This window comes from Hydra vulgaris, chromosome 01 (assembly GCF_038396675.1).
Source record: "Hydra vulgaris chromosome 01, alternate assembly HydraT2T_AEP".
Classification (NCBI taxonomy): domain Eukaryota; kingdom Metazoa; phylum Cnidaria; class Hydrozoa; order Anthoathecata; family Hydridae; genus Hydra; species Hydra vulgaris.
In genome coordinates this window covers 62,379,546-62,407,500 of record NC_088920.1, presented here as the reverse complement: position 1 = coordinate 62,407,500, position 27,955 = coordinate 62,379,546, and the positions used below count along the sequence as shown (strand labels likewise).

The following is a 27,955-nucleotide window of genomic DNA, read 5'->3' as shown; positions in this document are numbered from 1 at the left end:
TTTAAACAAAAAGAACATTTCAAAATTTTTACGTTCATATGTATGATGAAAAGATTCTTCACAAAATAAAATTAGTGTGATAGGAGAATGGGAAAAAGAAACCCTAAAATTTTAGCCCCCCTACCCCAAACATGAGGGCAATGAGTTGAATTATTTTTTCAAAAAAATAAACTAGTTATGTTAATCGCAAGATTATGAAAAATCGCAAGCTTATGAAAAATTTTCATTATGATAATAATTACATATTTTAGTCTAATTTGACATCTACTCACTATTCACATGAAACATTACACTAGTTTAATGATTAAAAGAATTCATTTTTGGCTAAAATAGTCAATTTTGCCTCAAAATCACCAAATTTGTCTCAATGCTGTTTCACTGAGAATTATTTGGTCAGCAATATCATCTGAAGTTTACAAAGTTGAATGGATGGAGACTGAGTTTAAATTGAGTTTACTCTATGATTTTGCCTCACTATTGCCTAATTTTGCCTAATAAAGTTAATAAATTTGGACTTGATAGCTTTATTTGACAGTTTTGTATTTTTTCATGTTTCTATGTTATATTATCAATGTATGTTGGAAATTTTAATGTTAAAATCATTATTGAAACCATTTTTTAAAAAGGTTTGATTAGGAATAAATTATGTGCTATATATTTTTAGTAAAGTACATGCTTTACTTTATTAAAATCTTCACCATATTAAAATAAAACATACCAGCGTATCCACCTTTTGCAATACTAACAAAATGTGTTCCACGCTATCAAAATAAAAGAAACAAGTTTTAACAAAACTGGTCTATATATATTTTATTGGTTACTAAGAAGAAAAAAGTTTTTTACAAAATACATCAGCACAAAATAACAAAATAATGGCATGTTTATATAAAAATTAATAATGGTCTTGTAATTGTAACTATTATCAACTCTATTTAAAACTGTATAAAAAATAAAAACATTTTTAAAATTTTTTTTTTGTTATTCACCTCCTCAAGGCCGAAAAGGCCACTACAGATAAGGAGGCTACTTAATAGTGGTTTTAACCCTCTCTCAACTCTTTAACTCCGAAACACGAGCCTCGACGAACAAGGCTGCAGCGCGGAAAAAAAGTTGAGCGCAGTACTACCAGGGACGTGGTGGGGATCAAACTCGGAACCTCTCGCTTATGAAGCGAGCGCTTTACCACTTCACCACTACTGCATATTAAAGTTATATACAAATAATGTTTTATACCATGTCAAAAAATTATAAAATGAGCAATACACATTATCATGTCAATTTAAACAGGCAACTTATCTAAATATTCTTTCTTCATAATTAAATAAAAAAAAATTAATTTTAAATTTATTAATTTATAATTACAAAATAACTAAGTGAATTATAAAGACTAACATTAGAAGCAATAAATACTTCCAAGTATAATACTTTCATATTAAAAATAAATTTCAAAGTAACTTACTTCAAAAAAAAAAAATTTATTAAAAACTTTCAAGTAATAAAATATTTTTTTAAAAACATTTTTACTAAAATGTAATAGAAAAAATCAATAACAATTAAAAATAACTTTTCCTTTTAGTCAACAATGAGTCAGTTTACTCAAAACAGTACCAGTATTTTTTAGCAATTTTTGAATAAAAAATTCAAACTCCGTTTAACTATTTCCTTACTTTTTAACGCTAATTTATAGCTATTGATGTAATTAGAGACCAATTCCATCAACAGTTATAAAATTTTAAAGTATTAACAGTTTTATGTTATCTTATCTTCTATTTAATAGAAAAATAACAAACTTTTGAAAAAATACAGGCATTTAGAGACTACTTCATAAAAACATATTGGACTATAGCAACAATAATTTAACAAAATAATGGGAATGTTAAGTTATTAACAACAATTCAATATAATAAAAACAATTTTTTTTAACACTTATTTTGGGATAACAATCAGCATACCACAGTAAACTATTATATCTATGAAACTAATGTATTATGTACTCAGTCATTAATTTAAAAAAATAAGATTAAACATTACTTGTACACTAAATGTACATATTACAGAAACATATGAAATTCATTAAATTATGTAACTTTCATAAAACTATATTTAACACATCAAAATGTATATAATTACCTGCAGAAAATTTGCAACAACCATGTTGACATACTGATCTTCAAATTCCCTTCCAGAGCCAATAAAACATAAATGTTCCCCTGCCGCATTTGAACCAGCATCTATAGCTTGTTGCTGAGTAGCAAACAATGCCATAACAGATGTTTGAAATTCAGATGGAGCTTGCAGCATCTTTAAATAAATGACATTATACTTCAGTATATATTCATATACTGGAATGATAAAGCATATTTTATTTCAATATTATTTACAAATTTTCAAATACATTTTGAAAATGAACAAAAATCATAAAAGAAAAAGAAAAACATTAAAAACTCATTTTGACAAATATAGTAACTTTGTTTTTGACAAATTTTGACAAATATAGTAAATTTGGAAAAAAATTAACATGTAAATTGAAAATGAATTTTGTTTTACATTCTGACAGGAGATTGTTTAACTGCAAAAGATATAAATAAAAGATAAAACATTTTTAACATAACCTTCAAAAAAAATTAAATCTTTGCAAAAGCCAGTTAAGTTTACAAATCAATCTCAATTATTTTCCCATGGTGCTGATTTTTATTGATACTTATTATTATTATTAAAAATTTTATTACCAAATTTGCGTCCAAATGAAAAGCTGTAGACAAATGACCGTTGTTATATTGATCAGCTGGACGACAATCAACCAAAAAAAACCGAATACCTTCATTCTATAACATATTTGCTAAACATGATTTTTAGTTATGTAAAAAAATGGTATAGTTAGAAATAGAAAATTTTTAAAATATTCAACATACAGATGGACTTTTAACTGCTTCAAGCAATTCATTTACTGACACTTGTAAACACAGCGAGTTTGAAATATAGTCAGATGTGGTAATCTTTGATCCAAATAAAAATGGTTGGAATTCCTAATAAATATTAAATCTTTAAAATATATAAGAAACTAAATCTAATTGCACACTGTGCTAAAGTAATTTATTCAAATCATTAATAAATATTTATGCAATAATTAAAAATATTATTCCGAACAAAAGAATCCATAAAATATAATTATTTTACATTAACTTTGGTTTATTAATAGAATATATAAGCAAATTAAAATATTTTGTTCAGAAAAAAAAATCAATATCTAAAACCACTATTTTTAAGACTCTAATGCTAATTTTAAGCTAAAATGTGATAGTGACATTTGCACCATAAATTAGAGGTACAAAGTTTCAACACTCCACATCTAAGCATTCAACTTATTTTTGCACATTTTCAAGTTTCATGATTCAGAGTTATGGATTCATAGTTGTATGTATCAGAGTCTTATAATAACAATTAGAAAAAATAAACTACAAAAACGAGTATCATCCTTAGCTAAAGAGCTGCTTAACGCAAGTGAATATAGTGAAAAAATAAATCCAAACCTACTTTTTTGTATGATTGAGGAGTTCGATCCGCATAGTATTGAGAAAGAGTACAAAAGTCTTCAATGTCATCAACTCCAAGTTGAGATGGAAAATTTGTAATCATATCTAAAGTAACAAAAAAAATTGGAGAAAGTGTTAATGCAAAATAATTATATATTTTACCGATTTGTTTTCAAAAATATTTTAAACTATTACAAACAGCTTTAATAAGTAAATAAATAATAATAAATAATAAACAGCCTTAACTTAAAAGTTAAGACTGTTCAAGTTTATATTATATCTCTTGATAAAAGAAAAAACTACAATAAAAAAAAACAAAAAAAACAACTGTTTTTAGCTTAGAAATATGGTAGCATTTAAAACAAAAAATGTTAAAGTATATATCAAAATGTAAAACATTCAAGTTTGTACCTACAATGGAGGATTTGTTTTTTGTTGACATTCCCAAAATCTGGTCTCTAAAAAATTATATTTAAAAAAATTTAAAAGTGGATTATTATTTATAAAACATTATAGCAATTCAACTAGTCCATCATACACAATTAGAAACCAATTAGTCCATCGCACACAATTAAAAACCAATACCACTTACTTAGCATTCAGCACCATTACCAACATCAAAAAGAAAACAAGATACGGGTCAGATTCAAGAAAATAAATATCCCACATGGCATGAACTACATCAGTGTCACAAACTGAAACAAATAAACTTCTGAGCTAAAAGAAATTAAAAAAATAGAGAGAATACAAATACATCATTAGTAAATGATTAGTAATAAATAATAACCAAAATGATTACCCATTTTTGAGCATATAAGTCAGGAGGAATTTTTCTTGAATCAAGAAACGAGCACAACTGAGGATCATGGTATTGAAGCAATTGACGAAATAAATGGAATGGTTTACCTTCACGATAACATTCTCTATACAAAATTATACAAAAAATATTATACAACTTTGTAACAGTACATTTTATTACATACTGCGTGAGTGTTTGCTATTCAATAAGCATAAAACTATTCAATTAATTTATCGACAGCAAAATGATTAATCTAATATTGAAGTAAATAAATAATTACCTTGGGAGAAATTTTGATTGCATGGCATAAAAACAGTTATAGACTTCAGATAATTGAAGGTCAATGATAATAAATTGTGAAAGTAGTTCAACAAAACCACTTGATGATCGATACTTTTCTCCTCTAGATTTGCAATAAAATGTAATTAGACCCTCCATGTCTCGCGCTACTTCTTCTTCATCTTCTTCCAATAGTTTCAACTTTGCTTTATTATAGAAATAACTGTTTTATATTTAATAGTTAAATAGTAAATTTATAAGTAAAAATTTCCTAATTTTTAATTTCTCGTTACTAAACCAGTCTCTAGAATAAACTAAGAAATAATAATCTAGGAAACTACTAGTTCTAGTAAGTTTGTGTTTTGGGAATAAAATTAATTACTTAATGTTAATACAAACAATTATTATGCCTAGTTTTATAATATATTGAAAAAACATTCTATAAAACTTTTTTTAACAAAGAACAGGCTTAACAAAATTATCTGTATTGTATACCTTTTATCAATAGCAGATAATATCTTTGCTAATATAACATGTTGTTGTTAAAACAAAGCCAGGAAAACAAATTACAGACTAGATAATATATAATATTATTATGTGAAAGAAGAAAAGATGAGGATGCCTGTCACCTTATTATAATACTATATATTATTTATTTTTATTTAACCAATGCGAGCATTGTTTTAATTTTACATGTTCTATTTATTGCTTTGACATTTTTAATCATCTGTCAAGATAATGCATTTATTCATAATTAGTTTTAATAAACAACAACATTTATAATGGATATTAACTTTTAATAACAATTAAGTTGATTTAATCTATGTTACTGATTTTTTTTTTTTTTTTTTGATATGGATAAAAATTATATTAACAACTATTTTATTTCAAAAATCTTTTCACAATTAATTTAACTTTTCACAATGTTAAATTTTTTTTTTTTTAAGCAAGTTTAAAAATTAAGTTTTACAATTTTTTTTAACTCAATCTTATTTAATTGTTGTGGCTCCTCATTTACAGCTTTTTTCCAATGACTTTCATTGAAAAGCTTGTTTAGTTTGGATGGCAAACTACAAAACCACTTAACATTCTACTGAATTTTCTTCCTATATTAAATATTCGACTAAAAAAAGCACAAAGTCATTTAAATGATTGAGTACACTGTTCTCATCATGAGCCATAACTATTTGCACAGTTTGAATGTCAGGAATGCTCCAAATGGATCCAGAAGTTGCTGTTTTCAAATCATCCAATAGTTTTTGATATTGTCAATAAATAAATGATGAATATTTTTCTATAAGCTACAACGTCTTACTTTTCATGCCCATTAACAAATGGTTGAACTGTGTAATTCAACCACAAAAATCCCTAACTAAATACTATTTAGTAAATAGTAATTTTTGAATTGTTTTATAGCTTCCACTACATTTCGATACTTTGGCTTCTTTTGGTTGAAATTTTTTTTTTAATTTCAATTCAATCAGAAAATCTTTTGATTTTGAAAAATCGTTAACTAAAGAGTATGTTTTGAATTGATAGCTTCCACTTTATATCTATACACTGATTTTTTAACTTTTCCTGGTTCAATTTTTAAAGTCAAAAAACCTATTGGTTTTGACTCTTCTAAAAAAGCCACTTTTTTTTGAAGGATATGGATGTAAGGGTCTGCGTCTGCTTGTATCCTCTTGGAGGTTCGATTTGAAATAGTACAAAATGTGAATATTTGTTTCACTCTGTTTTTACGAAACAAAAAATATCATATTGTTTTGTGTCGCATTTATACGAAACACGTAAATCTTGTTTCGTTTCGTATCATGTTGTTACGAAACATGAAACTATTGTTTCAATTTGTACTGTTATTTACGAAACAAAATAAACTTGTTTTGTTTCGTATTGGTTTTTATGGAACATTTCATAACTCCCCGCCCCAAACAGATATTTCATGGTTCCCACGCCCCCGAGCAATACATGAACTTTCAAGTTTAATACTTACTAACTTAATGTTTCGTAAACGAAAGTTTAACTAAAAACTTTATTAACAAAGCAATGCAATAGCATCATTTTCATAAGGCACATCAAACGAAGTTAAAAAAGATATTGTCTACTGTAGGTAGGTTTTACTGCAATAAAATTTTAACTTTAAGTTTATCAGACATAAATTATATATTTGTATATAATCTCACATGAAGAGTTTGCAATCATTGTTTGAATAAAATACTTCAAATTCTATTATATAACCTTCTAAATATGACATTGTTGTGTTAACTTTAAATATTCTGCAAAACTAATTAATTTATTGTTTAAAAATTTGTTTCTCCTAAAAATATCCAACTTTTTTTAATAACTTTCAAAAATATTTTTTGAAAGTTATTAAAAAAGTTATTATAAAAGCAATTTTATGAAAAAACCAGTTTTTTATCTGTTGGATGTAAACATTTTTGATCTTAAACATTCAAATTAATTTCCACTTAACTTAAAAAAAGAATTTTTGATTTTAGTCATCATTTTGATTGTTTCAACATCATAGTTATTCTCAATCATATAATCATGCCTATAAAAACTACAATTTTATGGAATTATTTCAATAAAGTTACTGTGTCAGATGTTAAGTGTGGGGAATATAAAAAGTGTCAAATCCAAATCAAGTTAACTGATGGATCCACTAGTGGTATCAGGTACCATCTGAAAACCATCCCACTGCATACGTATAGCATCCCACTGACTACGCTAAGATGTTAAGAGCCCAAATCGAACTTGAGCGCCAAAGAAAAGAAGATATTAAAGAAATTACAGAAGCTGCCTTCGAACTGAATGACGCATACAGTAAGTTTCTAACTATTTTTCATAAAATATTGTTTCTCCTTGTATACAAATAGTTTTCATGTTTAACTTTAATTTTTATTTCTTTTTTTTAGATCAACGATCACAAAAAGGCCTATCCAAAAGTGTTAATGTGGGAACTATTGGGAAATATTCTTCCCAATCAGTCAGGCAATTGGAGACAGACATGGTAACCATGTCATACATTGCCAGGTCAAGTAGTCCATTCACTCTAGTAGATGAACCATGCTTCAAGGAAATGGTGGAACATTTAAATCCAAAAGTAATTGTGAAACATTCCTCGACTTTTTCAAGGTACAAGCTGCCATTGCTTTATGAAAGCGTTATGAATACTGTGCAAAACCTAATTGAAAAAGAAGTTTCCAGTTGTCAACAGGTGGCTATCACCACTGATGGCTGGACCTTTAGGTCACAGGGTCCATACATGACTCTTACTTTTCACTATATCAATAGTCAGTTTGAACTGAAGATATATGTTCCTAACTTTGACAATTTTGTGGGAAGACACACTGGTTACCACATTAGCAAAGTAGTTTTTTTTATGTTGATATAATTTGTGCTCATAAAAAAAAAAATTTTAAAAAGTAAAACTTATCCTTCCGCTAGAATAGTGTTTCTTTTAGGATTTTGGTATTTATTGAAACAATTATTAATTTATTGTAAAACCCAAAAGCTGCATAAGTTATCTTATAAATCATTAATTTATCTTCATTCTTGTTTAAGGCTCTGGAAAATAATGATCCAAAAGTATCAGGTGTTGGGCGCCGTGCCCAAGAAAGTCATTGTCCACGATGTGGCAATAAAACATGAAACATGCTGTGTCAACCATGAACAAAATAAAATATGAATCACTGTTGTGTGCAGACCACCTACTAAACACTAGCCTACTTCATGCTACCAATGAAGTGCAAGAAGTCAAAGACTGCATATATATTGCCACACAACTATCTAGCAAAGTTCACAGGTCAACCTTAGCTTGTCAACTTATTGAAAAAGAGTGTATGTTGCTCTGTGTAAACTATGTTAAAATCATTGCATGATCCAAGGACACTGAACCAGTGCTTCATCATATGCTAACTATGCTTTATAAAACTGACAATTTTCTTCATAACTACATTGATATGGAAAACAGAGAAATAACTTGCTTTTTGTAAAAAACTAAGTGAGCATTTACACATAGCCACGCGATTCAATGAACATGGAAGATACAACCAACACTATGCCTTGGGAAACCTTCTTCAACCGTACTTTAGAGGTTATAAGTTGTATTTCTTGGTAAAAAAACCATTCTTTAATATTCGTTATTTGTTGAAGACTAAATTTAACAGTTCGCTTATGATTTCAGGATATATGCTTAGACATTACAGTCTAAGAAGAGTTCACCAGGAAAGTCATCAACGATCATCCATCGCCGGAAGCTATTTTGATCAGTGAAAAAAATAATCATAAAGTTACACAAGTTAAAGTGTCAGCTGGTGTGGATGAGTACGATGATTTACAAAATATAGAGATTGAACAGGGTGATAATAACCACACCATTAGTCAAAATGTACTGGAAATTTAAAGGGAGTTTGAATCTTTCCACACTATGCCTCGTGTTGAAAAAAAGCATAAAGTTGATGTGCTGAAATGGTGGAAGAAACATGCCTTAACTTTTCCATTGTTAGCACAGTTGGCAAGAAATGTGCTCTGCATTCCAGCTGCATCAAGCTGTAGTGAGAGAGTGTTCAGCACCAGCGGTGAAATTATAAATGAAAAAAGACACAGTCTTTCCATTCAGACAGCAAAGCAATTGACTTTGATTAAAGTCAATTATGATCTTGTCTATCCTCACATGACCTTGAAAATTATAAATGATGCTGAAGAAGCCCTCAACCCCCCAGCATTAACTCCATTCAGAACACCTCCCAAGAATCCTATACCCAAAGCAGTTTTTTCAAAAAAGCAAAAAAAGTTATAGTTCAAAACAAAAAACGTTTCATCAACGCCATTATGCTCTTCTTTACCTTCAACACCAACATCTTCAGGAATCAAAAGAAAAACAATGGAAACTCTGAAAGTGACACTCAAATATTGATATAAAAATGTTTTACTTTTTATTGTGAAAATTTAAATTTACCGTGAAATATAATAGTCTAAAAAAAACTAATTTCTCGTAAAAATTGAAAATGTGTGCGTAAATTGGTACAATATGCTTTCTTATTTTATGCTAGCCCTATCTGTCATAAAAATATTATTATTTCTTGTAAAACTCAGAAATCTCTTGTTTGTCTGTTTCGTTTTTAACTGTTTCATTTAGGAAAAAGTTTAACCTTATTTCGTTTCATACCCGTTTTTTCAAAACAAGAGCTTATTGTCAATTTGTCCTGCATTTATAACGAAACAAGAAAATTGTATTTCTTTTTGTACCACATCTTGCGAAAAAAGATAAAAATTGTTCTCTTTTGTAACGGTTTTATCAAAACAATATTTTTCATTGTTTTGTTTCATTTCGTCTTGTACCATTTTCAGACGCAGACCCTTATATGGATGCTTAATTGACTGTTTTTTTGGGAAACCTTGTCAATGATGAAATCTAAAATATAATCTTTTAAATTTTCTTTTTTTAAATTTCTTTCTCAAATAGCTTTTCTAACCAGATGAAAAGAGATAAAACTTGCTTAAATCTTTAATATTGTTTTTTTCTTTCTCTAATTTAAAAATTTTCTGGTTACTTGTTTTAAAGATTTTTTGAGCTATCGACCCTAGAACTTTTCTGAACTTTAGAATTAGTAAGGCACTATATTTTTGTTTTACTAAGTTGTCTTATTTAGAAGAGCCATTTAAAATAAAATTTAATTTAACGACGAACTGTTTAAAATGCTGCCTCTACTTCAAATAGCAAGCAAAATAATTACCTTATCAGTAAATTAAAATAGATACTTCAAAATAAAAAGTTATTCACATAATTTAAATTTTTTAACTTGTATATAAATTACATTTGCTAAAAAGATTATATTTATACTGTTAATATTATGAAGGCAATTTGGTAAAACAACAACAACAACAAAAAAAAAAAATTCATGCTAGTTATTTTTTTAAATTAATTCAATTTTACAGTTTTTTGGCTATAAAAAAAAAAACTAAATTTGTTTTTATAGCCAAAAAACAATATTTTCTCAATATTTTCCAAGTATTTTTTTAAAAAATGTACAAAAATTAAAAAAAAAAAATGCTATTCCCAAAGAACAAAAACGAAACAAAAGAAAATTAACTTACATGATTTTTTTTTATATATATAAAGTTCACAGTAATATAATAATTTAGTTGGTCTCAAGATGGCAAATGCGTTTTAACTGGAATTATTTATTTTTAATTCAATGAGTTCTCAATGGTGTCAGACGATAATTAGAGAAAGTATTTTAATTATTGATCAAATACTTTGTCATCTTGACTGACATTTTGATAAAATTCAATTAAAAAAATTAAAATTTTTAAGCGCATCAACTTATTTAATATATTTTTGTTATCTGTATTTATTTTTATTATTTATCGTTTCATATGTAAGCAATAACCATTTTTTAGCTTATACATTAATTTAAAAAAAGTTCATACAATTTAATGTTAAACAAATATTTTTAAAAATGTTTGTCAATATAAAAAGAATTAATGTGCTTATAAAATATACCAGCTTGTAAGATGCAATCTTCTTTCAGTACATCTTGTTCTTGCATATCTATAAGACCATCCCAGGTTACTAGTGGATCTGGTTTGCCAACAACATTTAGACACCGCTATAAGAAAAAAACACTTAAATAAGAGTATTAAAAAAGAACTTGTATGACAAACATACATTACAAACAAATTCAATTCATTTACATAAACATATGATACTAATTGTTAGAGTGTCCAATATAAAAACCTTAACTCGTTATTGTCCGCTACTGTCATATGGCAACAAAATCTTTCAATTAATTCTAATTGATTCCTGTTCAGTATAATATAAATTTAGTGATATTTATATACAAATTTTGTATACAAATATTGTTTTTTATATTAAAGTAAATGATGTAACTTTTGTGCTAATGGGGTATATTTACTATTCTTTTGGGTTGTTTAGTTGAAATACATAAGATTTTTTTCATCAACAACTTATTTTAGTTTGGTTTTTAGACATTAAAAAAAAAAAAAAAACATCCCAATGTAATGTTTTAGAAGCTCTAGAATATTTTATATCATGTTCAGAATCAGAGTTGTCCGAGTTAGCTGATAATGATAATGATGATTGGTTTGACAGGGTTCCCACTATTAAAACTGAGACTAAAAGTGAGGATTTTAGGAAGATTTAAGGAGATATTTTCCTAATATTTAAGGAGATTTGGTCGCAAACAACAATACTTTTAATGAAAAAGTAAGGAGAATTATGGAGAAAACAATTACATTAAAAACAGTATCTAATTTTTTTCAATAAATTTTAAATATAAACAGAGTAAATATATATATATATATATATATATATATATATATATATATATATATATATATATATATATATATATATATATATATATATATATATATATATATACACATACATATATATATATAGGTTTGCAAACTATCGAAGAACTATATATTTTCTTTTTTATTAATAAGTATAACACAGGTCAACAATTTATGTTTTCTAAAATCTCAATGAAAATATACTTTTGAGACCCAGGTTGACATACTTTTGAATAATTTGTTTTGTTGACAATATTAGGGATTATACCCTTTGGGTTCAAATACTAAAGATTTGAACCCAAATATCTTTACAACTTGACGTGATGGTGAAAAATTAGATGTATATTTGAAATCAAAATGAGAAATGCTATACAAAAAACAAATTGTTTGCTCGGCATCAGAAAATGTTTTTGTTGTTGTTGACCTGTGTCCGTTCACATTATTAAAATTTCCAAGATAGTTAAACAAAAAAAAAAGAAAAAAAAAGGAGAAATTAAGGAGAGCAGTCAAATTTTAACTTTTTTAAGGTTATTTAAGGACATTTAAGGAGGTTTTTATTTTTTAAGGATATTTAAGGTTTTTAAGGAGGAGTGGGAACCCTGTTTGAAAGTGATCCAGATCACTCTAGTTGGCAATAATAACTACTTATTTTTATTTCTTTATGCTGCTTTATTTTGAGTTTATTGCTATTCTCAATATAAGTACAACTGAGTTTTATAAACTTTTACATAATACTTTTTATGCATTGTTTACATCGTAGATATAAGATAATATTAGAGATGAGGATGAATGAGTAACTGATAAAGAAGACTGTGTGTTAGCTGATAAAACTGCAGAAGTTTCCCACATTTCCAAGTGGTTTTCATCACCACTTCAAAACATCAGAAACAAGTTATTCTTTTACTAATAATTTTAGTATGACTCCTGCAAATTTTTCTGATTTAACAGCGCTAGACTTTTTCAAAATGTTTTGAGACAATTCATAACTGAAATATTAGTAGAACAAACCAATCTCTATAGTGTGCAATTAACAGGAAAAAGTTTTGACAGAAATTATGAAATGGAGCATTTTATTGGTATTCATGTGTTGATGTCAATAGTTAAATTACCATCTTATCAAATGTATTGGGCAACTGAGACCAGGTATGCCCCAGCTGCTGATTTTATGTCATAAACAGATTTTAAAAATTAAGACAATATTTACATGCAAACAACAATGTATTGAAAGATGTTGGAACAAATAAGACCAAAAAGTTTTTAAAGTTCAGCCTTCATCTTAGATGCAGTTAGAAAATATTATATTAAAACTTAGCGTGACAAATATCATTCCATTGATGAGCAGATCATCTCTGCAAAAACAAAATGCAGCAGAATAAGACAATATAATAAAAAAAAAAACAACAGTAAAATGGTGTTTCAAAAACTTTGTACTTTAATGGTATTTATTATAAAAACTTTTTTTAATATTTGACCAATAAAAAAGTTTAATTATATTTTTGTACTATACAGGGCTCAAATTAAGGCAGAAAAAATCGCAAAAAAAAAATTTCAATCCCTTTCCATCCCTGGCACCCCTCTGCAGCAAGGGGGAGGGGGTTACATTAGTATAAACTGTATTTTTTTAACATTAGTTAGTAATTGTAATTTATTAAACATAATATCTCTCATATTTAAATATTATTTTTAATTTTCTTGTTTGGCGGAGTTTAAAATAGTTTACTGTTATAACTTACAGCTTAAGTTTTAGTTTAGTGTAATGAGCAAGTTATGATGTAATGAGCAAGTAAAGTATTTAATTCTGCTACGATATTACTTTTAGTAATACGTTCATGCTGACAATATAACACGTTATTTTTAAAGAGTCAGGACGTAACAAATCGTTTTTTTTTAATAAACGTTGATGTTTATTTCTTTATTTATTGGCAAACGTTTAATTTAAGAGGTACCGCCCCCCACACCTTTTTTTTTAACAGAAATTCTAGATACAGAGGACTTGTTTTTAGAAATAGATGGTTGGGCACCTCTACCTCAAAACCCATGTTGTCGGCCATGAATATGCCAGTTTTCTTTTCCATTCTTTAAATTTTTTTTTTTTTTTAAATAATTTTTGTATTAAATTATAAGGGAGTTTTATTTTCAAATAACTTTTAGTTATTTGAAAATAAAACTCCCTTATAATTTAATAAATTGATATAAAAGGAAACTAAAAATTAAAAAAAAAGCACACTTTTTAAGAAAGCAATGTTTTAGCATGGTTTCGTTCAAGGTAATTGCAAATGCATTCATTTTAACTGAAATTCCCCATGCTTTTATAAATGCATGTAAAAACTGTGCTAAAACATTTTCTTCAGTTGCGCACTTAATTGTTAAAAGTAATGCTATTGATGAAAGTATTAGCATGGTTTTTTTTAAAGTCGTTGAAAACGGATTTTAAATTTTAGTAACTGATTGTTTTTTTATAACAGTTATGCTTTTTTTATAATAAATAAAAAATATTAATCGCTTAATTATTTGGAAAAAAAATCGCCGTAGTTATGCGTTTATTTTTTAAAATTTTAGGCAAACACCAATGCTTGCTTAAGTAAAAGTAAGGAAACATGAGGTTTGTTTTTCTGTCTTTTTTTTAACAAACGTTCGCACATTCATCGATTTGTCATGCCCTGAGAGTATTGAATTGTTATTATAAAAAACTATTAAACAACAATAAAACAAACTGCAAAGTTTAGAGCTTGAGTTAATATAAAACAACTTCGTGATGCATTCATGCTGCTGTTTTATAGAGTTAAGTTTTTATAACATTAATATCATAAAACGCGTTTAAAATAAAAAGAATTAAATATAAATGTTTAATTAAAAAAAAAAATGCATAAGCATGCATATCCGTAGACCAAACAAGTAAGGTCAAAGCAAAAAAACATTAGATACCACGTTTTTATAATTTATTGCTATTACTATTAAAAATCTTAGAATAATAAACATATTAAAAATTTAAGTATAAACAGTTCTTTCATTCAAATGGTTTTTAAGTTAATGTTTTCATTCAACCCTTTTTGTTCAAATTGTTTTGTAATAAAAAGTGAGAAAAAAAATTGGTTTAATAAATTGATTTATATTTCGTTAAGTTTAAACCCATGTTTAAATTATTTTTTAGGAAAAAAATTTCTTTGAACTGAAGAAAAATAATTTTTTTTTGAACCAAAAAACTTACTCTTCAACTTATGTTGAAGCAAAAAAACTTACTGATTTCTATTAGCATTGCATTTTTTAATAAAAACGAATTTAATATATATTTTTATATACTTAAAGTAGTCAAATTATGAAAAATAAAAAATAAAAAATAGTGGATAAAATAATAATTTAAATTATTAATAATAAGTTAATTTGGTGCAACGTTTTAACAAAGATAAAAACCTGGCTGATGTTTTTTTTAAAAAAAAATGAAGAAAAAATTTGTTTCAACGTCTTTTCCTTTGAAACTTTTCGACCTTTTAAAATATCATTGGGTTCCACACAGAGATTTGAAGCAATTTAAATTCAAAAGTGCTTTATATTGAATGGAAATCTCCATGCGAAAGATTATGCTACTATTTACAAAAGATTATGAAAAATCATGCTTCTATTCAAAAGATAAATTTAGCGTGACATACTTTATTAACCCTAATAAAAAAACCTTGACAAAAACATTACTTTTAAGAATCGCCAAAAAAAAATTAAAAAAATAAATAAATTGCAAAACTGTTAATAGCAATTGTGATTCCCGAACGCGATATGCCTTATTCGAGCCCTGCTATATTTTTTTAAATAAAAACTATAATGTTTTTAACTATGTTTTTACATTAAATCTGTAATATATATACTATGTTTTCATATGAAAATTATAGTTTAGTGTTCCAAGAAACTGTTAGTTAAACAAGAAAATATTTTTACAAATAAAAAAAGTCAATATTATCAAGCTATCAAACAATACAAAATTTATGAGTGAAATAAGTTGAGAAGTCAATTTATATTTTTTCAAATAGAGAACACAAATTAGTGAAATAGAATTACTTTAAAATGCTTTTTAAACTTAAAAAATGATAATGCATTATTTACAAACAATGTTACATTTTTCAAGTGAATGTTCATGACCATTCACTTGAAAAATGTGAATAGTCATGACCGTTTACATTTTTCTAGTGTGATAACTGACACACTATAAAAAAAATTTTTTTTGGACTTGACAATGACATAACTAAATCAATACTGTAAAAAGTTTTTACAGTATTGATTTAGTTATGATTTAAATTTTAGTGAACAGAGCAGTTTAACATTACACAATAACCTAACAAGAAAATGAAAGACAATTTGTAAAAAAAAAAAATTTTCAATGCATTTTTTTTAAATAAATCTAGAACTAACATTACAGTTACATTACAGTTAAATTACATAACATTTACATGACAAACAAAAAATAATCAAAAACCACACCAAGAAATTAATGTTAATAAAAATATACAAACCTTCCATAGTTCGGGCCGACAATCTGGTGGAATTTTTCTTCCTTTGCAAAGTGATTTAAGTTTAAGCAAATCTGGCTGCTTTGACAAGCACAAGGTTAAATCAGCTTTCCTGCACAAAAAACAAGTTATTTAAAATAGATATATTTTATATGTTTGCTATTTATGTGTGTGTATGTGTGTGTGTGTGTGTGTGTGTGTGTGTGTGTGTGTGTGTGTGTGTGTGTGTCTATATATTGTCTATATATATATATATATATATATATATATATATATATATATATATATATATATATATATATATATATATATATATATATATATATATATATCTTATACTGTTGATTTAGGTGAGCAGTATGATGTGAAATAGCCTGCTGCCTATAAATGGTCTAAATTTAGTTTAGTGGAATAAGGATTGTAATGCATTATATATTGTTTTTTTGTGTGTGAAATATGCTTATTTACTACATATTCATACATCACCATTTATAGGGTTTTATTTCAAAAATGTTTAGAGAATTGTTCCAAAATATGTTTCTAAAAAGTTAAAATGTGTTTTCATTACACGGTCATTGCTCCAAAACACGAAAACAAATATTTGATAGAACTTCAATTTTTTTTAATATTGGTTTTCATTGTTAGCTTAATCTATTTTCTAATAACTTATTAACTAGCAAGGTTGGACAGATATTACATCTACAATCGTTTTGTCGAACTTAAAAATGATAGCCTAAGATCCTTTTTAAAAATGAGCTTGGCTGTTATCAAGGTAACTGACAGTATGGAAAATAAGAAATTGAAGGTGAGCAGTCAATTCGACCGGCTAACAAATGGAATTGACAGTCAATTGTTTTTTTTTTGACAGTCAAAATATTTAATTTTTTCTATGTTTAAATTTTTATCTTAGTATAAATTCTTTATGACTGTATTTTATGAATACAAAAAAAAAAAAAAGTTAATGTTTAAAAATACATGAAATCGTACTCTTTTTAAAAATAATAACTTAAAACAGAATCAACGCATTTTTAAAATGGAAACCAGCAAATAACAAGTGTTTGACCTACATGCTTATGTTAACAGTTTTGAAAATTCTCACAGGTATAGGTTTTTATTCAATTAAAAAAGGAAATTTGATAACATCTAAAAAATTTATCTGATTTTATCTGAAATAATTTTTTATCGCTGAACTTTTTTTTTAAATATTGAAACAATTTTGAAAAAATATTTCAAAAATGCAAACACTTAAAACTTAAAGAAATTGTTTTATGAAATGCTACTATAACAGACTTGGATAGGAATGGCGTGTGATCGAGCGCTATTGCTGACCACACAAATTTATTTATTTTTTGACAACTTGACCATGACTGTTTCAATTATTTTCAAACATATTAGAAATGCGCTAAAAAAAGAACCACTAGCTAAACTTAAACTAGGAAGAAAATTTAAAATAATTATTATGAAAAAAGATAATTCCTTATGAAAAAGAAAATTTATATGAGCACTAAAAAAAAAATCATACAACTCAAACTCAAGGCAAAAAATTACTTTTTGTTACATTTTAAATGCATTTAAAACAAATTACTTCAAAAATTAATCTTGCGTGTGTGCGTGAAATGTATTACTAAGGTTACGCAAAATGCTTTTACAAACATCTTCTAATGATTGTTTAATGAATGAACAAATTTTATTTATACTAATAAAAAGTGTGATATTTTTCAATTGTATAAACATTTAATTTTTCCAAAAAGTTGTAAAAATAGAAACACAAAAATAAAGCAATTAAATCATACGTAAACAATAAAATTATTTTAAATGCTTTTAAAAATTGGAAGGATTATATAAAATTTTAGTAAATGGTTTTTTAAATTTCATCCTGATTATTTGCTAAATGTTTTTTAAAACTTTAATTTTTTTCAACCCGTTAACCATGACCAGCAAAAATTTTGGAAGGTCAAAATAGCAATTTTAGTCTTTCAAGCAGTCATTGACCATTGTCCAGCTGTTATTTTCCACGCTATAACTGACAAGGGTGAAAAAAAAAAGTAGTTCTCAATGAAAAAAAAAGCCACATGCTAACAGATTCAAGAGCTCAAGACACAGGTGTTAAATGTCAGCTCATTGCTTCCATTGTTGAAAATCTACCTGAAACATACAAAAATGATAAAGCATTGATAAATATCATTCAAATGAATGCATAACATTTTACAAATAATATTGGCCACTTTTAGACATTGTGTCTAAAAATGGCCAATATTAATTGTGAAAATTGATTCTATTCAAGGAAACATCATTGCTGCAATGGTTCTGGTGCTATGTCAATTCCAACAATTTATCAGAATACATTTCCTAAGGGATTTTGGCACATTAAAGGAAAAATATGCGGAGTTGCCATAAGATAGTGCTTACAAAGTCTTTGGTTTTATTGAATTTCTAAGACATTTCAAAGAAGCTGTATCTTCATTATATGGAACAACACTAAAGGAAAGACTTAGGAATGAAATTCAAAAATTCAAAGCATCTTTCATATTTTTGCTGATATCACTCATATCAAAGGTCTAAGCTGTCTTCTATCACATTGAAGAAAAAAGCATTTGTTATAAAGTAAAGCAACTTAACTTAAATCTGTAAAAAATACATATATAAATCTGTAATATATATTATATATATATATATATATATATATATATATATATATATATATATATATATATACATATATATATATATACATATATATATATATATACATATATATATATATATACATATATATATATATATACATATATATATATATATTATATATATATTATATATATATATATATATATATATATATATATATATATATATATATATATATATATATATATATATATATATATATGTATCTATCAATAGCACAGTTCTCCAATATTTTAAAAAGTATCTTTTAATAAAAAACCAATTCCCAAACAAATATATATATAACTGTAATATACAAATATATATAATTAAAAACTTATTTATAACTGCTTGTAAACATATTTGTTTAATAAAAGTTTATAGACTATTTAAAAAGTACTTGAATAAAATAATATTCAAGTAGTACTCAAAAACTTTGAAAATAAATTGAAATAAATAACTGAAAGTTTAAATTCAATTATTTGATAGTCCTAATAATATTGTAATATTCTTAAAAGTCTAATATTTACCAATTTTAATTTTTTTTAGATCTTGAAAAATTTTAGCTGCCAGTTTTAGTTTTTTCACTAGCACTATTAAATTTGAAAATCAAAGGCTTTGGTGGATTACTAATTGTGTTTACTAATTTAGTTTACAATATTTCATTTACACGTAACAAATTACGATTTTTAATTTTTTTCTTATGAAGTATAATTTAAAAAAGTATAATTTAAAAAAAGTATAATTTAAAAAAAAGAGATTTAAAAATATCAAAAACAATTAACTACATTTTTTTTACAAAACTTGGACATAAGCCTAACCCTAATATAAACTGAAACATTTAAATTAACTTATAATTAAGTAATCAATAAGTCTTAGCTTTCTTTGAGCTTTACAGCTTTTATTTGTATATGAAATCATTTCATTGAAATGATACATTATTTTAAACAACTACAGGGTGGCCAAGCAATTTTTGATTCGATTTTTTCTGATTTTTCCCTGACTACAATGAAATTTCCTTGACTTACTAAAAAAGCAACGAATAAAATCACACTAAATTTACACAAATAAAAGAAGTTTTCCTCAAATCTGTTTACTTCAAATAAATAAACACTTTAAAAAACTTTAAAATATTTTTAGCTTCTAAAACGCAAAAAAATATACATATTTGTTACTGAATCCATGACTTTTGGAAAATTTAACATATTGTTATTTCCCTAACTTTAACTGAATTTAACATATTGATATTTCCCTGACTTTTTAGCATAGTTTAGAATTTCCCAGACTTTTCCGGGTTTTCCAGGTTGCTGGCCACCCTGAACCTGAGTATTTTATGATAGCTTAGCATAGATGATAACACATGATAGATAACCAAGTATTATCATATTTACTTTTAATATTTATGATTCTATATTAATATAAATTTCCAAAAAACCTGATATAATAACTTAAAATAATTAAAAGCCTAAATGACAAATTCAAACAAAGCTGTAAAAAGCTATTCTATCGTTTTTATATTCTCGTAACCTCTACCGTTACTTTATATCTAAAAAATATTTTATGGACTATAACTTATATTTTATTTTTTATTATATTTCATTATTTATTTATTGTATTTATAAATAAATAAATCAGCAAAATCTTATAAACAATTTTACTTTATATAAATAATAGTGCGAATCATAAAAAATAAACTTAGGTCTGCTAATACTTATTTTAGTAATTTATTTTTGAAAAAAATGGTACTAAAATGAATGAAACAATTTACAAATAAAGAAAAATAAATAAAACAAATGGATATTTGTATATTTCACCATGCTAAATCTTCCATTTTGTCGGCCATCTTGACAACTTTCACTCGGCTATAAAATATCTAAGATACAATTTTAGGTTATCGGCGGTTATTCAAATCGCAGCAAAATAATTGTATTCCACTCCCCCAACCTGAAAGCAGAACCTTACATCAAAGCTATTGGATACAAACATTTAAACAAGGTATTTCTTATTAAAGTAATGTGTTGTTATAAAAATTTCAAAAAGACCTCAAAACTAGAGTTCGTTAAAAAGGGTTTTTAAAGAACTCTAGTTTTTACTTGAAGTCCGGAGTCCCGCCGCCATAAAAATGTTGGGACTCCGGGATATTTTAACTTTATCAGCATATAGACGTTATCAACTTCTAAAAAATTTTTAATTTAAATTTCTTTATCCAATAGTTACAAAACTTTAAACTAGTAAAAGCACAAATGAATTGTATTGCGTTGCGTTTGATGGCAAACCCTCTAGCAGATAATATATTTAAAATCTGCAGCTTGTTTATGACATACATCGCCTGTAATACACTGTGCTTTTAAAGCGTATAAGAGACGAATATCATTTTATGCGTCGTCTAAAAGCTTTGGTATACACTGATAGCTATATGCCGAATTATTCTTAAGCTAGGGTTGTCATTGTTCCGGTTTTTCCGTAGGAGAACGCAATGAAAGGTTTATTTTTAATTAGTATAGCGTATCGCTGTTTCACGTAAAAACCAGGATAATGGCAACCCTAGCTTGGGCACAAATATTTAATTACTCAAACCTGCGTCTGATGTTAAAGTGGAAAAAAGTATTTTTCCTAATGATATTGATTAAACTAAGATATATGGTTTTACTGATAAAAAAAAAGTCATATTTTTAAGTCACATATAGGATCGTCCATAAATTACGTCACGCTCTGGGGGAGGGTTTACTGGTTTTGTGACAAGTTGTACAAAATTTGTTACTAAAGAGTTACGATATTGTGATAAGGAAGGGGGTGAGGTGATCAAAAAGGTCAAAAATTGCGCGACGTACTTTTTAGACAACCCTAAGTCGTTTTTGTTTTAGTAGAAATACCTTCAACCCAGCAGGGTTAGTGGTATTTCTGCTCGGAAGGGCTCAGAGTTATTAGGGGCCAGAGATTAGAGAGCCTAATTAAAAAAAAAATTAAAAAGTTATCATTGTAGAAAATAATATGCATGTATATAAACAAATCAATATTAACAATTTATACCATTTAGATGTAACTAAGAAATGCTCTTTTTAATCTAAGAAAACCTCTTTTTCAGGCTATTTTTTAAAATAAATTTAAAAAATTTTAAATTATAAAGTTAAATTTCAAGTAATAATCTTGACCAGCACATTTAAATAGTAAGGAAATTTTTTCTTTATTTATATGAAAAAGATAAAGTCAAATTAATTCATAAATAATACAATTTTATTAAGTGGGAAATACGACGTCGTGATGTTGCGCAAACTGCAACGATTGAGCTGTTTTAGTGAAGTGATAATTTGCTGCTTGCTTTTTTTAAAAAAACGTTGACTTTGCAATCAGCAGACTTTTTTTTCAACGGAAAAAATATTTTAAAACGGAGATTAAAAATCTGAATAGTTTTTCAGATTTTCTCAAATTATTACCAATAGCAAGATATTGTCAGGGTTAGGGATATTGTCAGGGCTAGAGACTTTCAACGACAAAGATATTGTCAGGGTTAGAGACTTTCAACGGGAGAAGGGGTGCTAGAGAAGAAATTTAGAGGCCTGGAGTAATGTTTTGCGAGGGAGCCCATTTTTTGTCGCTATGGCACTGCTTCAACCTAAAAGAAAGTATTTTTTGAGCAAAAAAATGAAATCAATAATAATATATAATATTTTACAGCATATTTGAAACTTTATATAGAACATTGTTGCATTTCAGAAACTGTTTAATCCCAAAAAAGCTTTGCTAATTGACTCAATTGAAAAAATATATATAAAATAATTTGAGTCTAGAGTCCAAGAAGCCCCGAATTTCGGACCCCGGAGTCTGAAGTCCCGGAGTCCCTAAAAATCGATAGGACTTCAAATCCTTGGAAAATAGTTAGACTTTGAGTTAGAAGTTAGAATTCACAAAAAAAAACTCAAAATATTTTATCCAAATTAGTTCTATCAGGTAAAATGAAATTCTGATTGCAAATACCTTAAATATTATAAATTAAACTAAAGTGAAAAACTTTTGAAAATATTTTCACTTCTGTTTGACCTCAATCTTTTTCTAATTCACTGTTCAATTTTTAAGGATTAAATAGGTTTTTCCAATCTTAATTTTTTTTTAATACTACTTAAAGTTTTGATTGTTATGTTGGTCAAACCACTAGACATTTGAGTTTAAAAATTGAGGAACGTTAAAAACTTCTCATATAAATCTATTTGTTTAAAAACGAGTTGCTTTAATATAGCAAATAAAGACTCTTTCAATATTAGACTACGCCCAAACTTCACATCATTTATAAATCGAAGAAGCATTACACATTATGTGGGAAAACCTGATCTTAATAAACAGGTTTTTAATTACACGCTATCACTCCAGCTCTAACCGACGTTTTCTAATACTCTATGACGTATGTGTTTCAATAATTATCGACATTTTCCATTATTCTATGACGTAGTTTTCACACCTTTCATTTTTTCTTTTGTTTGACTAATGAATAAATAAAATTAATGTTTGACTTCACTATATAGTTAACAGTTTTTGTATTTAACAGTTTTATACTTAAAAATGATTATTGTATAATCGAAACATGTTGTTGAAACTGAAAAAAATTGTTATATTTATTTGACTTATTACTGAAAAGTTACATAAAACACCTTAGATCAAATTTATTTTACACTATTACTTTAAAAGCCAAATGATTTTTGCACTAAATATTAGAGCGCATGGATACTTTGAGCAGCCTTGGTATAAAGATCCTCGCAGAAAGAATAACCACAGCCATTCAACATGAGCCACACAAAAAACAACCTCTAATTTAGGCTCAATGCACGCTTTTATAGATTAAGATCTGTGTTGGAAAACTCTTCTTTTTTTTTCATCTTTTATATAAATACTCTTAATTATTCGTTCTATAATCTTTTGGTGTTAGAAAATAATGATAAAGTAAATAAAGCACGTAAACACATTCCACGAAAAAATAGAACAGTCGCGTTTTCTAAACCCATGATTTAAAAAGAAGAATTTAAGAGCAAAGGATTTTGTTAAAATAAAAATTAAATAAATAATTATTAAATAATTTTTAAACGTATTTTTGGAGCTTGTTGATGAGACTTCTTGACTTGATGATAAAAAAAATTTAAATGTATTTTTGGAGCTTCGTGATAAGTTTGTCTTCTTCTTGCCTTAGCCATGTAAATTTTTGTTTTTATAAATTACGATTGTAAGCTATTTTTTATTGACAAGTACATATATTTGCAAGCATTGCACATGCGTGGCAGCGATTGCAAACACGTTGGCAAGTACATACATTGCAAGTACAATACATACTAAAAAAAATAATAATGTAAAATTATGTATTACTTCTAAATTTTCCAAATGTTTTGTATTTAAAACCCAAATTTACTTAAGGAGTATGTCCTACTCTGATGTCTTTCGGCCCATATCCACTCGAAGCCGATCGTGTTTAGATTTTTTAACGAACGTATATATATATATATATATATATATATATATATATATATATATATATATATATATATATATATATATATATATATATATATATATATATTAAAACAAGTGACACACACAAATGTTACACTCGAAATACTGAAAATTTTACCTTGCACACTTCCTTTTTCAACACTATCAAATATGGCAAGCTTTCTATTAAACATCAATGAATTTCTCACTGGAGCCAAATAATACAATTTATCAAAAAAAAGATTTTAACTAAATACCCTTTTATTACTAACATTCTTCTTCTCAATCGAAGCCAAATTAAAAAACTTATATTTGCGTATATATTTAATGAATATTTTTATCATTATTGCTTTTTTTAAATTACTATATTTATAAAATTATTATTACTTTTATTTTATACTGTCTTTTTTAACTCTACTAATATTACTATTATCATTAATTTATCTTTGTTTTTTAAATCTTTTTAATATTGTTTATAATGATAGTGATAGTGATTCAATTGTAGTAATTTTTTTTATGGCTATTGTCCTAACTTTAGCAATTGTTGTGTTTATTTTATTAATTTCTGTCGTAGTAATAAACTTTACTATAATTATTTTTACCATTAGTTATAATTTTTAGTAAAGTTATCATGATATAGTTACTATTTGTTTTTTTATTCACATTATTATTAATATTATTATTTTTATTATATTATTATTGCAATTATTAATATCATCTTTATTTTTTAGTGGTTTATTTTCCTTTCTTTCCTTTTTTTTTTTTTTCTTTTCTTTTTTTCTTTTTAATTTTTTTTTCTTATTTATAATTCTTTCTGTGTTTTATTTTTTTTTTAGGTGTTACTCCATTGACTAGTTTTTAACTATATGAGTGACACCTAACCTTATTTATGTAAGTTTATAAAATATTATTGTAAATTTTCGTATTTTATGGTTAAATAAATGGATTATGTATGAATATATATATATATATATATATATATATATATATATATATATATATATATATATATATATATATATGCTTGAATATTTTTACATTAGTTAATTGAAATGACTTTAAGAACAAGAAAAATCGTTATAATTTTATATATTTAAGCTATATAGTTTTTATATTATACACTTGTGGTAGTTTTTTTATCATTGAATTGCTTCAATCATCTACCAAATAAAATTTACTTTAATAAAAATATTGATCTATAGTTTTTTGTATCATTATTAAATATTGTGTAACAGCGTTTATCTATTATAAATGACATTTAGTTATTCTTCATCTTCTTGAAACACCTCTAGAAATATATATATTTTTTTTTTTTTTCTTTAAATTTTCACAACTACATATTAATTACAAATTTTTTACACTGTAATATTATAAAGAAACTGTACTTCCTAAACAAAAAAAAAAATACATTTTACAAAATACCGTTAAGTATAGGAAGCAATAATTAGGTATTCTATGACTTGATAAGAAGGGTTTTGTAGTTGTAGGGAACACGTAGAAGACTGAGATTAGTCTTATCATCGAGAACCTTGAGGTATTGCGTAAAGCACACATATAAATAATGTGATTCTCATTAAAGAAATGTTTTACATGTTATTATTGCAAACTTTTTTTTCTTTTCTTTTTATTTGAACTATGTTTTGTGTTAGTGTTGAGGTTTATAATAATAATACTAGCTTTATTTGTGAAACAAAAATTTACATTTTACATATGTATTTAATTGCTGATTATTTTAATTTGAGCGTAAATTTTGATTTACCATCAGAACTAGAACATTTCTAGGTAATTATCCATATTAAGAACATGATTTTTGAGTTTCGACTTTAAAGAAGTTATATTGCCTGGGAGAGAAATCGAGGTATAATTAGGAATTAATTTGTTGAATAAATATGAGCCACGATAAGAAATAGAAAATTGAGAACTTTTTTTTTTTCAGGGGTACAATAAAGTTACCAGTTGCTCTTGTGTTAAATTTGTTGATATTAGATTGAAAGAAGTTTCCTGTAAATCGGTTTGGAACTAATCCTAGTTTGTATTTAAGCATGAACAAAATGTTAGCGTAGATATTATTTTGGTAAATGTTTAGTGCTTTCATTTCTTTTAATAGGGGTTTAGCGTGGGTCAGTTTGTTTTTATGATGTATTATTCTAGAAGCATGTTTTTGTCGTCGATAAAGAGATAATAATTTTGTCTTGTGTGTGCTTCCCCAGGCTATGTTGGCATATGTGAGATAACTATGTATAAAGGAAAAGTAAAGAAGTTTTAGGTTTTTTTGCGATAAAAATGGTCTAGCTTTAAAAAGTATACCAATACTTTTAGATATTTTAGTGTTGATGGCATTTATATGAGCTGTCCATAAAACATTTTCGTTAATAATCACACCAAGAAATTTAATTGTTTGGGTTCTTTCAATTTTTTTGTAGTCAATACTTAGTGTCGGTAGAATTGATGGTAGTTTGTTCTTCTGTTTCTTTGAGTGAAATAAAATATATTTAGTTTTTTGCGCGTTTAATGATAATTTGTTAGCACTGAACCATGTTTTAAGATTTTGAAGTTCAAAGTTGACTTTATCAAAGAGGTCATTGATAGAGGTAGATGAATAGAACAGATTGGTATCATCTGCAAACATTATACAATCGAGATTTGTAGAGGCTTTAGGAAGATCGTTAATGTAGATAAGGAATAATAAAGGTGCAAGAATAGATCCCTGGGGGACACCGCATTTGATTTTTAATAACTCCGTATTAGTGATACCGTCTATAATAACACATTGTTGCCTGTTATTTAAATAATTAGTGAACCATTTATTAGTTTGATTTTTTATACCGTATTTTCTTATTTTTTCGAGCAGAATTTTATGGTTGACAGTATCAAAAGCTTTTGTAAGATCGATAAAAACTCCCAATACAATTTTTCCTTTATCAAATGACGAGCTAATGTTGTCCATTAGGTCTAAGGTTGCATGTTCCGTATAATGATTAGTTTGAAAGCCGTATTGACATTCACTTAGAATTTTATTGTCTGCTAAATATTTATAAAGTCGGTTGTACATTATTCTTTCCAGGAGTTTGGAAAACACTGGAAGAATTGAGATAGGTCTATAATTGGTTAGCAATGCCGTGTCTCCAGTTTTAAATACAGATAAAATCTTCGCAATTTTTAATTTGTTCGGAACAACTCCAGTTCTAATTGATGACTTGAAAACATTAAATAAAGGATCTGCTACAATGGATAAAATATCATATACTACATTGCTAGAAATGTCATCGATGCCCGGAGCTTTGTTCTTTCTGATTGATTTTTTTGCTTCTTCAAATTCCTCCAATTTAGGTCACTCTCAGAAAATGAACTAGTATGGTCAGTAAAATAGTTATTAAATGAATTGT

General features: G+C 26.2%; 1 protein-coding gene across 1 annotated transcript in view; it reads right to left on the bottom strand.

The window, feature by feature from the left end:
* The window catches only part of LOC100206717 (TBC1 domain family member 23), a 38,070-nt gene extending 17,071 nt beyond the window's left edge, over positions 1-20,999 (bottom strand). The window contains exons 1-12 of the mRNA XM_065788872.1: positions 20,912-20,999; positions 16,434-16,542; positions 11,120-11,225; positions 4,613-4,817; positions 4,333-4,456; positions 4,126-4,250; positions 3,945-3,991; positions 3,535-3,638; positions 2,913-3,026; positions 2,730-2,825; positions 2,131-2,301; positions 719-761 (exon numbers count right to left, since the gene is read on the bottom strand). Coding sequence (XP_065644944.1) covers positions 719-761; positions 2,131-2,301; positions 2,730-2,825; positions 2,913-3,026; positions 3,535-3,638; positions 3,945-3,991; positions 4,126-4,250; positions 4,333-4,456; positions 4,613-4,817; positions 11,120-11,225; positions 16,434-16,542; positions 20,912-20,940 — 1,273 coding nt within the window. The 5' untranslated portion in view covers positions 20,941-20,999. The remainder of the gene's footprint in view (positions 1-718; positions 762-2,130; positions 2,302-2,729; positions 2,826-2,912; positions 3,027-3,534; positions 3,639-3,944; positions 3,992-4,125; positions 4,251-4,332; positions 4,457-4,612; positions 4,818-11,119; positions 11,226-16,433; positions 16,543-20,911) is intronic.
* Between the last annotated feature and the right edge of the window lie 6,956 nt (positions 21,000-27,955).